Source organism: Pieris napi, chromosome 1 (genome assembly GCF_905475465.1).
Source record: "Pieris napi chromosome 1, ilPieNapi1.2, whole genome shotgun sequence".
NCBI lineage: Eukaryota > Metazoa > Arthropoda > Insecta > Lepidoptera > Pieridae > Pieris > Pieris napi.
This window is the reverse complement of record NC_062234.1, coordinates 11,319,708-11,333,894: the sequence shown is the minus strand read 5'-3', so window position 1 is coordinate 11,333,894 and position 14,187 is coordinate 11,319,708. Positions and strand designations below refer to the sequence as shown.

Here is a 14,187-nt window from a genome sequence, read left to right as displayed (position 1 = left end):
TTGTTAAAAAACATCAAATTTTAATGTGTATGTTTTTGTTTCAGACTTCTCATGTTTCTTACGAACAAGTAAGAGTAAAGATACAGTTTATGATGCGTTTTATTTTGCTTCATAACCAAAGATCACAAAATTGCATTTTTTATTCAAGGTTCATATTAACCATACATTATTTTATTGGATTTTTAATGAATTATTTACATTAATTAACATGTGCTTTTTAGCTTAATTTTATTGTTTTAATGCTATTGTAATAAACATGAGTTTAGAATTATATTCGAGTACAAATTGACTTTAAGGAGTGGTGGTAGTTAGACCATTAGTTAATAGCTTTATATTTTCTGGGTTATATGTTTACCTGATTTTATGGTATATGAAATTTCATGTATTTTAATGGAGGACTGATTCTATTTATGTTTTAACCAGCCATATTATTAATATAATATTTGGAGTTGTAATAAAACACAATGATTAAATATTAAAATGTTTTATTTATACAGTTACGAAATAATCATTTCCATATTGGCCGTTACTCTTCTGTAGGGAGTTCATACAACGTAAAAAGCCTTATGCCCGCTTATTACTGAACTATTAACAATTTTCATAGTCATAGTATAATTATGACTTTGAAAATTATCCCGTGCCTTACCATTACTAAAAGGCTGGCAACGCATTTGCGAGCCTTGTGGCAATAGGAGTGTCCATGAGCGACGGTATCACTTAATATCAGATGAGCCACATTAAAAAAAACTCAACTTAAGTTTTTCTATACTATTAAAATTATAGAGAGAAATATTTTATATCTTAAATTATAAGATCTAACGCGAAATGGTTTTAACAAACTGTGAAAACAACAATCGATAATTATTTATAATACAAGCAATAATTATTTATAATAAATAATAGTAATTCGTAACATTGATTTTCATTCATAACTCATGATTTTATTTTAAAAAATCGTGAGTCTATCGCTTGCACAAACAGAACTATCGTTTCGTTGTTGACATTTTATGTTCTCAGTCATATTCACTACGTTTTATAAGGTCTATATTAATATGGTACCTGTCGTAATAGTGTTTTTATTGTGTAGAATGTAGATCTTAAACCTTGACTAACAGAATAAAAGTCCTAGTAGCAATATTTAGTTGTTTGAGAAAAGTACTACGTCATTAATCTAATATCAATTAAGGCTAATCACATTTCTGGCAATAATCTATCTAGTATGGTCTATGTCTATGTGCATGCAACTTATCGTTTTTGTGCACATGCGTGACGTCACGTTCGCGTGATTGCTCTTCACTCCATACGCTGATTAGACCTGACTCACCTGCTGTTATTAAGAGGTTATTCTGAAAAAAGAAAGTCTTGATGATAAACGTGTAATTATGATGTTAATAACAAGATTATATTGTCAATCTCCAATGTCTTACTGATCGGCTTGATTCTCTATCGCTACGCAGAGACATTGCGTCTCTTTGCGTTTTTTACAAAGTTTATCACGGAGAGTGTTCGGAAGAATTGTTTGGGTTGATCCCTCCTGCCTCTTTTCATCACCGTACGAGCCGAACGACCTCTAAATTTCACCAGCATCATCTTGATGGTTGGAGGTCTTCCACGGTCCGCTTCACAAGGCATTATCTTTTGCGAACTAGCGAACTGTGGAATCGGCTCCCGGGAGGGGTCTTCCCTCAGAGATACGACCTCCAAATTTTTAAAAAACGAGCCTACTCCTCCCTCAAAGGCCGGCAACGCACCCACTAATAATGGGTGTCTATGGGCTGCGTGGACTGCCCTTTTTGGTCGTCCCGCAAGCTCGTTTGCCCCCCTATTCTATAAAAAAAAAATATACTTATCAACAATGATATTTGTATGAAATAGAGGGGCAAATGTGACTGCGGGTCGGGCATAAAAGACAATAACTGCAGCTAATTGACACCCATTTTATTAGTAGAGTGTCAGCCAATGAGAGAGGAGAAAACACTTTTTAAACCAACTTAAAAAAGTCAAATTTTGATGCAGTATAATTATTTTATGTTACAATAAAAAAGTGTATTTTTTGTTCAAATACTTTTTCCAATTCACATATATATAATTATTCCATTTTTATGGTAGACAAGATATAAAAATGATAAAAAATCATCAAATACATTAAAACATGAATTATGAGTTTTATTTAAGGGACTCACATGTGTATCAAAGTGGCAGCATCTAACAATTTGTTTGTTGTTGACAAAGTCTGTGCTAGGCGATAATCGTTTCTCAGCTATACTAAGTGACCTCAGAGTGTTGCTGCAAAAACAATTACCTATTAATTTCATTTATATGGAAGCTGCTAGCAAGTTTTAACTCTAAAGTTGTGACAATTTCTAGTTTAAAAATTAAGATGTAATTACCATATCACACCACATAATATAAACACTCAAAAAACTTTTTTTGTCTTGTTGCTTATACAATGTAACATTCCTTTTAAGTTAGATTACCACCAACTCTATAATGTCATAAATTATATAGGTCCTTCAGCATATAAAGTACTTTATCATACTATACTTTAAGATAGTAAACATTTGAAATTACCCATTTCCACCATGAGAGCCAGCCAGCAACCAGTTATTATTGTCGGGTCCAGGGAACATGTTTACCACATAACAATCATCATCTCTGCTCCTCTGAAATGTATGTACACTTAAATTAAAATATCTATATACATTGGAATTTTGTAAAATGTTGATATAATAATTATTATATACTTTTAGTAATGGCAAAATAATTTTTTTTTTAAATCCTTTATATAGTGAAAATCCTTAAAATAAATGTACCTTAATACTCCTAGCAACTTTATCTCTACTATATTCTTTGATCATGTCACCAGTGGCTGTGTTCCATATCTGTAGGTCATCAGACTGTGTAACGCAGCCCAGTTGATCGTCATTGAGCCAAGTAAGTTTCTCCACAGAGTTGCCAACATTCAGTGAGTATAGCAGGGCACTGTCTTCTTCATGTTAAATATATTAATAAGACCATCAGTAGCACCAGATGTCAAAACTGTGTTAGTATTTGGTTTAAATTTCACCTGTAACAAGTTTTAATATTAAATATCTCATGGTATTTATAACTTAAAGCAAATGTATGTAGTTAACCATTATTTTATTGTAAAACAATAAACTCAAATGTAATACTTAGCCAAACATCAGTGCTATAAATGCATTACAAAATGGAAGGCAAAAAAACGATTTTAATAAGTTAAGCAAGTATACCTGAATGATGTCTTCAGTATGACTTTCCCAGTAAGCTCCCAAGGGCTTTGTTGTACGAGGATCCCAAAAAACAATATAACACTCATCTTTTACAAGTTGGCTGCCTGTACAAAACACATTTCCTTTGTCCGATACATCCATACACTCATAGGGCCTGATTGGAGAGTCAGCATCTTCTGCAATTATCGTAATTCAATTTGATATAGTTTTGATTGATAAACATACAATAATATTGACACAAATTTAACTAAAACATGGGTTTTGTTTTATTTACCTTTAAACTCCTGAACACTAAGGCTTCAAAGCCAAATCCTTTCGCAAAATTCGCCATGTTGTGCTTTTGGATAACCCCAATTGTTGAGAACGTCGTGAAATTGACAAATTTTGATCTTCTTCAACACTGTGGCTCACGGCGGCGATGTTTTCTGTTGAACGACCCGGTCGAACACGTGTTGGTGTTGGCACATTTTGTACCGAGCCTGTCGACTCAAATTTCGAGACCAAATTCTTAATAGCGGTCTCAGAAGGACGATTATGCTGGCCGAAAATATCACGAATTTTACGAAATGTAACTTTAACAGAACCACCATTTTTATAGTGGATTTGAATTATTTTAATGCGATTTTCGAGCGAAATTGAATTCATTGTAATAATTGCCAAAGCACCTGCTACGAATACCGCCAAAAACTAAATGTCAAAACTATCACGTTCTCGGTGTTGCCACAATTGAAAAACAAACTTCTTGTTGAAATACCCTTTATTATATTGGCATGTAGATTAGAGATCGATCTTTAGATATGAATCTATCCAAGATTGGTTATAATCTTAGATTGAGGATACATTATTAATTTTGCAGTAATGAAGTGTTGACGATTAATAGAGACTATTGGAAGGAAAATGCTCTAGTAGTTGTAACTTTGCTATTAATTACCGCCACTTTATCAATGCCAACATTTACGTACTTGATATAATAAATGGTACCTTAGCGCGGACCGATCTCAAAGAGAACATGCATATTATGTTCGACAGTAAAAGTATTTTGTGTTTATAAAAATAAATCCTACCCTAGGCTGTAATAGAATGTTACGAATCTATTGTTTAAATATACAAATTATTTTTTTTTGTAATTTTAGTCGTTTAGGCTCAAGCCTCTGGTGGCCAATTAAAAATCCTTCCATCCGTTAACCCTGCATATAGTCTGAAAAAACAACCTTGATATTTGCTAAACTAAATTATTTTTTTTTTAAAGGTTTGGTGTCTCCAAAAAAATTAGTTAAAAAATTAATACAAGCAAAGCGAAAACATTAACTACATCAAAATTAATATACCAACATTTCTACTCCACCAAAAACAGGAATAATAAAGATGCTCAACTTAAAATTAAAAATATTTATTCATTCGAAACCATAATCAAAATCTGATTCAAGAAATTCGATGCCTCGAATTCGAATCTAGTACTTGTTTTTTTTTTTTAATATTATGGCAACAGCTTCAACTTTATGCCAGTTTCAAGTAAAAGGTTGGGAAACTACACGCGAAAAAAAAATAAACAAAGACATCAGAAGGAAATAAAGGGATAAGCTGGTTAAAAATAAAATATGTACATAAACATATTACATCTTAATATTATTATAGATTATGAAAGAAGATAATACATTATAATACAATAAAGGATAAAGCAAAAGGCAGGAGATTTTAGTCGGAAACGGAACATGAAGTGATTGTAAAGAATTCAGAAAGGAGGTACGGTCATATTGGGAACAAGAAAAGAAAATATGGTCAAGGTCACCAATATCTTCTCCACACTCACAAATATTACTATCAATAATACGAAGCCTTGCTAAATGATGAGGTGTACAAACATGTCCTAACCGCATTCTGGAAATGATAGAAGTGACAGTTTTAGAACTTTTAATCTCAAAGAACCATGGTCTACTGGGGATCCTGGGTTGAATTTCAGCATAATGTTTGCCTTTGAACTTGCTGCTTCTCAACCAAACATCATTCCATGACTCCCAAAGATGGGTTTTCGGGAGAGCAGCTAAATCATGACAATAATTAATGTATGGGACTATGTCTCCATCCTTTATAGCTTCTTTAGCAAGCTCATCGGCTTTCTCGTTTCCTTTAATTCCACTGTGACTTGGAATCCATGCAAAGATAACGGTGTAATTTCTTTGAGAACATATTAAAAGCTTATCACGTATTTCGCAAATAATAGGATAACAAAGTTTCATTTGGAAAGGAAATTTTTCAAGAGATTGTAGTGCACTTTTTGAGTCTGAAAATATGATTGTACTTTTAGATTTTAATAAAATAACTAGTTCTAAAGCTTTTAAAAGAGCAAAACACTCTCCAGTAAAAACCGAGGATTCAGGAGGAAGTTTAATCTTTTGAATTATTTTATGTTGCCAATGAATTAGACCAACTCCAACACAATCATCAACAGAGATTTTAGAGGCATCTGTAAAAATATAATCCCAACCTTCCCAATTTTGTTCCTCAACGCTACTCATGAAACGAATATTTGTTTCCAGAATATCTTGCTTACGGACGCCTATATTATATCTTATATCCGGATCAAGAATTAAAGAATTGAATTGTGTCATAAATATGGGTAATGATGGAGATCGATGAATGCGGCTGTGTAATGTTAAAAATTTACGAAAGCTTATTATTAGACATGGTAATGATTTGTGACGCCAGTAACGGGATGTATAAATAATATTGTTCAATTCATGCAGCCTTCCATGTAGAGGGTGGTTAGAAAACTGCATAGATTTGAACAAGAATCGATCACTTAAAAATTGCCTTCTTAATTTTAAAGGAGGATCGCAGCATTCTACTTGTAAAGCATTGGATGGGCTTGATTTCATTACTCCTGTCACAATTCTCAAAGCTTTTGACTGAATGACATCAAGTTTTTTACTTCCCAAGACACTTCCTCCATCTAAGAGAAATGTGCCATAATCTAAAACAGATCTTATAAGCGCGTTATACACAAGTTTCATAGAAAACGGATGAGCACCCCACCATACACCTGAAAGGCATTTCATGATGTTAAGCAGCTGTGCACATTTCATAACAACATGTTCATAATGGGCAAGTCCAGACAATTTTGAATCCAATATAACTCCTAAAAATTTAATTTTTGTTTGGAGTGGCAAAGATTGACCATTGAAGGTCACATTTATTATAGGAGTTGTGCGTTTTTTGGAAAATACGACTATAGAACTTTTGGAAACTGATAGATCTAGGCCATTTTTAACTAACCAGATATTAAGACAATTAAGTGAACTAGACATGGAATTGCAAGCCTTAACCACAGATTTATCAACGGAATAAAAAAGAAGATCATCTGCATATTGTAGCACATTTATATGGGAATTTATAGATAATTCTAAATCATACGTGTAAATATTATATAAAAGTGGGCTTAGTACCGAACCTTGGGGAAGGCCTTTAAAAACTGTACGCTTTAACTCGGTAATATTACCATCTTTCTGAACGATTAATGATATGTATCTGCATGATAGTAAATTGATGATAAAACGTATTAATAACGTAGGAACCTGTAGCTCTAATAATTTGCGTTGTAGAATAGAAATGTTCACATTATCATAGGCGGCAGAGATGTCCAAAAAGGCAGCAACAATATCTTCATCACGCGAAAAAGCTATGCGAATATCTGTGGTCAATATAGCTAAATTGTCTATTGTAGATTTTGACTTCCGAAAACCGTATTGACTATTGGCTATTAAATTATTGTTTTCTATAAACCATTCCAAACGATTCTTCACAAGATGTTCAGCAATTTTAGTTAAAACGGAGGACAACGCAATAGGTCTATATGAGGCAACATCATTGGTAGGTTTGTTAGGTTTTTTAATCGCTATAACTTCTTGAGACTTCCATGTTTCAGGAATATTACCTGTGACCATGACGGAGTTTATTAAATTTAAAAAATACATTAAGGCAGTATCACCAAGATGAGATAAAAATGAGTACATAATACCATCCTGACCAGGAGATGAATCTTTAACATGTGAAAGCACACCTTTCAATTCATGTAATGAAAAAGGAGAGTTTAAAGAGGAACTGTCATCTATCAAAGACGATTCCAAAGGAAAGTAGATCGATTCAGCAGCTGATGGAGGAGCTAATCTGTCTAAAAAGGCATTTGTTAAAAAAGGGGGAAGTGAAGACGATGATAAAGATTCTTTGAAAGCAGATCGAAAACGTTTAATACTTGTCCAAACTTCTGAAGGGCACGTAGAAGGAGATAAAGAAGTACAAAAAATTTTCCAGCCTGCCTGCTTTTTATCTCTGAGGAATTTACGTGTGGTACTAATAACTTCATTGAGAATATCTAAATTTTCATTGGACATGTCCTCAGCATAGACTCTCTCAGCTTCCTTTCTTCTGCTTACAGCAACCATACATTCTCTATCCCACCATGGAGGAAAAGGAATCTTATTAGACGGATTTCGTTTGACAGAAAAAATCTGATCGGCAGATTCTATTAAACATGTAGCCAAAGCTTTAGAGGAATTGGTCTCACCACCGCTAACTAATTCAGGCAAATCATTTATTTTAGATTCGACAAGGATTTTAAATGCAAGCCAATCAGCATTATTTAATTTATATTTCACACGAGGTTGTCGTTTTTGATAAGGAGAGCGTCTAATAGGTGAGGATATGATAATCGGGAAATGATCACTGCCAAAAGTAGATGATGAAGTGTACCAAGAACGAGAAGAAGCAAGATCTGGAGTACAAATTGATAAGTCAACCGCGCTAAGCTTTTCATTAGGCTTTGTACGTCTGGTTGGTGAGCCAGTATTAAGTAAACACAAATTATGTAAATCTAATATTTCAACTAAACGTACACCATTGGAGTCAGTAGTGCCACAACCAAACATTTGGTGATGAGAGTTAAAGTCACCCAATAGAAGGAATGGACGACTAAGTGAAGAAAGTAAATTATTAACGCTATTGAGAATAACAAAAGAGGAACGAGCTAGGTAAATGGAAACTATAGAAATATTATCAATTTTTATGCCGACAATATTAATGGCATCATTAGAGATTAATGAAGAAAACGCTATTTCAGAAAAATTAATTGAGTTCCTGACAAGTAACGCTACGCCACCATGGCCATCAAATCTATCATCACGCAAGCAGGTATATCCTGGGATCCTTAATAGGTACCCTGGCTTCAACCACGTTTCAGATAACGCAACAACAACGGGAGAATGTTTATTTATCAAATATATCAAATCATGTTTCTTTGGAACAACACTCCTGCAATTCCATTGAATTATCTTGGAATCCATTATTTTTAATAACATTAACTGATTTAATTTTTTCATTAATAGAGGCAACGTGGGACGGTTTCAATAAGTTTGAGTTTATTAAACTAGTTAATAATGCTAGTATCATTTCTAATACATCAGATTTTTCTTCTTCTTTATTTTTGTGTCCAACCAGAGCACTGCCATTTTTAGGCTCTGGAACTTGGAAATCTTTTAAAACATTATAATGAGCAACACGATCATAACCATGTTGTGGTTTACGAGGAGAGCGAGGTTTTAAGAATATTGTCTTTTTATTTGAGGCATTAGTAGAATTATCACGAGATACAGACTTCGATGCGGAAGAATATACGGGTTTTGGTACTTCCGGAATTGTTGAACTTAATGCATCTGCGTATGAAGGCTTAATAGAAGAAAAATATTTACTGGCTTCGGCATAAGACATGCAGCTCTGAGCCATTTTAACTTTGATTTCTGTCTGTCTCACAAATTCTGGACATGACTTATCTATCGCTGAATGGGACCCTTCGACTTCACACATTACACAGTACAGAGGATCTTTATCTGACCTGTCACATGATACACCTGCATGTTGACCTCCACAGTTATAACATATTGGAGTCTTAGAACGACATTGAACTTTGGTATGACCATAACGGCAGCATTTATAGCATTGTATGGTAGGATAAATATATATTTCTACTGGAAGAGCATTATAACACATGAAAATCCTTTTTGGTAAAACTTGCCCATCAAATGTTAATACAACTGATTCAGAGGGTTTCCAAGAAACCGAGTCATTAATTTTTACCTTGCGATTCAAACGTCTTATTTTAAGTATTTTGCCGCAGCCTATAGGTACGGATACATTTTGTTGAACTTCCTCTACACTCCAATCTACAGGGACCCCGCGAACTAGACCCATTCTTGTTACGCTGAAAGTGGGAATGAAGGCTTTTAACTTTTTCGTTTCCAAAAGATTGCAGTTAAGAAAATTATTGGCGTCTTTATAATCGGAAAAGCCAACTACGCACCTGTTTCTTCCTATACGCTTTACACTTCCGGGAATAATATTATTAAATTTGTTCTGCTTTAAAAAATTGCCAAATGTTATTGGATGGAGAATAGTCCCATCGTCAGGTGAACTTTGAATACGTTGAACATGTATAAAATAAGGGGAAACATCGGTAGAAACATATTCAGCACGGCCAATCGAACGGGGGTCCGTATTGGTTACTGAAGTTGTGGTGTTGTTTAAATTTCCCGCGTTAGAGTCTTGAGAGATATTTGAATTTTCCGTGTAAGATGTTGATGGTCGAGAGGATGTGCTATGTGAATTATTATTATTTTGCAAGTGTGGAGATGACGTGGATTGAGATATAGGTTTTGAAGTAACCTTTTTAATTAAAATTGACTCATCTTCTACATTGCATAAGCTTTCGCACTGACAGTAATCACCGCTAGAACCACTACCTTTCTTTTTCTTAATTTTCGTACATTGGCGACAAAGGCGCAAATAACGTGTTCGTTTACGACTTCCTTCACCTGTTTGAGATGATACCGAACAATCGGTATCCATTTTGTCAAATTCATCTTGTGAACCAACAGATACATTTGATCCCACAGGGAGATTCAAGCCAACAAGGCCATCATCCCCCCGACCTAGATCGGGGGGCTTGTTCATACAATATTTACAGAAATTACAAAAACTTACCGACTACACGATGACACTATACACAAATATGATATAAAGATTACATATAATACAAAAATTAAAACTACCAGCTTATCCTCTGCGTTTTAACTAGTAAAATTAAATTAAATATTCAACACCGTGAAAAATACGTCTACCATGAACGAAGTTTCCCGCGCTTTTTTTTTTTCCTAGTACTTGTTTGTCAGACTATGTAATTTAATCTATCCTATAGTCCCGTTATCACATTGTAGTCTTTGGTTTCATCTGTGTTTCTACTTTATTTCTGTAGTCTGTGGAAAATCTAGCAAGAAATCAGCCGTAGCACTTAGCAGTCCTGAATTTCTCTCCTGTGCAGTTCATTAAATTTAATACATACAATGATATAAATGGAAACATGCAAATATGCATTTGTAACAGTTTAGTTCTGCAATTTGTACTTTTTTGTACGTATAAAATTAAAGTGGAATACGAAGTTAGAAATAATTATGGCGTCGCAACCTAGTGATAACACAGAGTTTCCACCAGAAATTATTCAGAAACCTCTTGCTTTAATTGGACTCTCTGGACTAGATACTATCAATAACGCAATTCATAAAGCCATATGGGATGCTTTTTATAACAACCGACGGCCTGATCGAGCCTCGGTAAGATTTAAATTACTCAACAATACTTTTGAATATCCAGTGGTAAAGCCTAAACGAAACTCATATGAGTGGTACATCCCTAAAGGGATTTTAAAGAAAAACTGGATACCCAAGAGGATATCTTTAATACCAGCAGTTATAGTTATATTTTATGACATGGAATGGAATGATCCACAATGTAATGAGAAAATTATAGAATGCGCTTCAAGAGTCCAGTCTATAAGAGCAGCGGTAGAGGGCCATGCAACTCGCGTTGCTGTAGTAGTAGTTCAGAGTGGCCTCTCTCCTCCACCTTCAGAATATATGCTTGGTGCAGAAAGAGCACAGGCACTGTGTGCTGCATGTGAAATACAGTCCAAATCATTGTTTGTTCTTCCACATAGTGATCACCTCATGGGCTACATCATAAGACTAGAGAATGCATTTTATGATATAGCCCAAAATTATTATCATCATGAAACTAAAAATATAAAGCAGCATAGAGATCATTTGAACAAGACCACACATCAATATCTATTTGTTCGTCATCAATTTAAACTTGGTTTTTTAAATGAAATGAAACAGGATTTTAGTACAGCACACAAACATTATATGCATGCTTTTAATAATTTACTGGAAACACGTCAAGTGGATACAAATATTCATGAAATTAGAACAGTTGCAGGATATATAAATTATAAATTATGTAAACTACTTTTTGCCTTAAATCTACCAAGAGATGCTATTGCGCAGCTTAAAAATCATATTGAAAGATATAAAAGCAGAATTGGCCCAACAGAACTTCTGTTTGAACACTATGCATGGATTGCTAGGCAGTATAGTGCCTTCGGTGAATTGTTTGATGAAGCAATTAGAGCTGGACTTCCAGCTATACAGTCACAACATCCAGGTTTTTATTACCAATATGCAGCCCAATTTACTGTGAAGAGAAGACAAGCCATGAGATCAGTTTGTTGTGAGGCACTTCAGTATCCGGCTCCTCCTGATCCAATGGAGGGTATAGTTGAATTTTATGGCCAGCGCCCTTGGCGACCGGGAAGACTTAGTGCCGATCCTCATGATCCACAAAAAGAACAAGGTGCAGTTTTAGCACTCCAATATAATGAAAGAATTTTTAATCACTCTGCAATGATCATAAGTTTTTTAGGGTGTGCAATATCACAATTCAAAACATTCCACTCTCCTCGGATGAGGAAGCAATTAGTTGTTGAAATGGCAAATGAATATTATTATTGTGCCGACTATGGCAAAGCCCTCACCTTGTTAACACATATGCTCTGGGATTACAGAAGAGAGAAATGGTGGTTTCTTGCATCCCATGTTCTCAATCGAGCTTTACAATGTGCTTACCTATCTGCAAAAGTACAGGATTATATTCAGCTTTCTGTTGAGGCTCTATCAAAAAACATACAGGTACCAAATAATGATAAAAATAGGATATTTCAAAATATCATGTCAGTTTTAAACTGTACCATTCCTACACCTGAACCAGATATCCCAATTACATCACAGAATAAAGCTGTAGATTTCTGGCAGAATGTTATAGAGAAAGATCCTTTGCTCATTGCTATTGATATGGTTAATATATCGAGTTTTTTAGAGGTAAAAACTAAATTTTTGCAATCTAAGTACAGAATGGATGAAGGAATTGTAGTGGAAATTTATGTAAGGCATACTCATAATGCTTCTCTTGAAATAAAACAGGCTTACCTTACAATATCTAGTAATACAGAAACAATAGAAATTCAAATAACTAAAGAAGGAATCCCATGTTTTACTATACAAAAAGATAAAGTACATAGATTTTTGTGCCACTTTAAATCAAATCCCCAAGACATAGGCTCACAGTTACATATACGAAATGTATCTTTTATCCTTGAAGGAAATCAAACTAGAAAAATAATATTTAATTTTAAAATAGAGGATAATAAATCTACTAACTTGTTTGTACATCCTGAATTACTGCATTTTATTATGAAACCAAAAACTGATTTTGAATTTGATTGCATTGTGCCTTCAACATCAGCTTCAATTATGTCAAGAGAATGCCAACTATCTATGAGTATATCTAATAATGTTCCTGCACTTCAAGGAGAGTGGTTTCCTACCATCTTTACTATTACAAATGATGAGGAAAGTCCTGTTTTTGAAGTCACAATTTCACTGTCACTTGTCAGCTCTCATGATAACCCCAACCCTGAATCAGTGACTGAATTAAGTCTTAAAGCAAGTGAGTCCCAAACTCAACCTTTAACAATTCATGTGGCGAATATTAATCAATCATGTTGCTACTCAAACAAATTCTACTTGAAGAGCAATAAAACTGCATGTACTACGGTACAGATTAAAGTATCTTACTTAATCACTTTTAATGAAACTCCAAGATTGCAATGTATGAAAGAGTTTCTTACTAAGATTACTGTAATTAAACCCTTTGAAGTAAATGTAAATTTTTCAGATTTAAATTTCAAGCCAATTACAAAGTGCTTTATAGATGATGCTTTTATAGTTTTGCCTCAAATAAAAATATTAAGTCCATGGCCATTATTAATACTTGATACAGAATTAGAAAACATTGATTGCCTTGAGCACTGTGACAATGAATCCCAATCATGCATAAAAAATCTGGAGGTAAATGATGAAGATGTTGCTTCTGATGCTGTTTGTTTAAGAGCAAAAAATATGCCTAAAGAGCTACCAACTAGACTGGGACTTTACAATATTAAATGGAAAAGAAAAGAAGAAACTGATGGCCTATTTATAATGAGCACTACTGCTTTGCCAGCATTGCCAATAGACAACTGTCCCATATCAATAGAGGTAAACTATCCAGAAGTAGTGGAGTTGCAGACAAGTGTGCCTTTTAAATGTGTTCTCAAGGGAAACACAAACATTCCTGTGAGACTTAACCTAACTGTAGAAGGAACTGATTCATACATGTTTTCAGGATATAAAAAGTTTTCTGTTACAGTTCCTCCAAAGGAGGTAGTGGAATTGTGCTACAACATACAACCCTTAGTTGCTGGCAACACCATACCTCCACGGTTAAAAGCAACATTGTTGGGAGACTCTTCAAGGCAAGAAGCAATAAAGGAAATGTTTGAGAAGAACTTTCCACAAAATATTTTTGTTATGCCTAAGTACAATAAATAAAAATAAATGTTATAGTGTTTTGTAGAAATAAATTTTATCTAGTTTGTATATAGTATGAACAAATTATGTAATTATTAGTTACCTTGTAATAACTACAATTATTAATAAATTCAGTTATTTGTTAAAAA

At 34.0% G+C, this 14,187-nt stretch overlaps 2 protein-coding genes across 3 annotated transcripts; one reads left to right on the top strand and one right to left on the bottom strand.

The window, feature by feature from the left end:
• Nucleotides 1–468: 468 nt before the first annotated feature.
• LOC125054708 (WD repeat-containing protein 89-like) lies at nucleotides 469–7,192 on the bottom strand. Its single transcript, XM_047656775.1, is given in 7 exon segments — nucleotides 469–1,346; nucleotides 2,184–2,286; nucleotides 2,572–2,663; nucleotides 2,814–2,992; nucleotides 2,995–3,067; nucleotides 3,252–3,427; nucleotides 7,183–7,192. Coding segments are annotated over 7 exon segments (765 nt in total). The 3' UTR covers nucleotides 469–1,214.
• Nucleotides 7,193–10,539: 3,347 nt separating this feature from the next.
• LOC125049427 (trafficking protein particle complex subunit 11) lies at nucleotides 10,540–14,071 on the top strand. Of its 2 annotated transcripts, none has more exons than XM_047648716.1 (2): nucleotides 10,540–12,319; nucleotides 13,878–14,071. In XM_047648716.1, the coding sequence occupies exons 1-2, from the start codon at nucleotides 10,748–10,750 to the stop codon at nucleotides 13,893–13,895; spliced, it is 1,590 nt and encodes a 529-aa protein (XP_047504672.1). In that variant the 5' UTR covers nucleotides 10,540–10,747; the 3' UTR covers nucleotides 13,896–14,071. The 2 variants fall into 2 exon arrangements, with proteins under 2 accessions (XP_047504672.1, XP_047504679.1); XM_047648723.1 differs by lacking the exon at nucleotides 13,878–14,071 and adding an exon at nucleotides 13,365–13,476.
• Nucleotides 14,072–14,187: the final 116 nt, after the last annotated feature.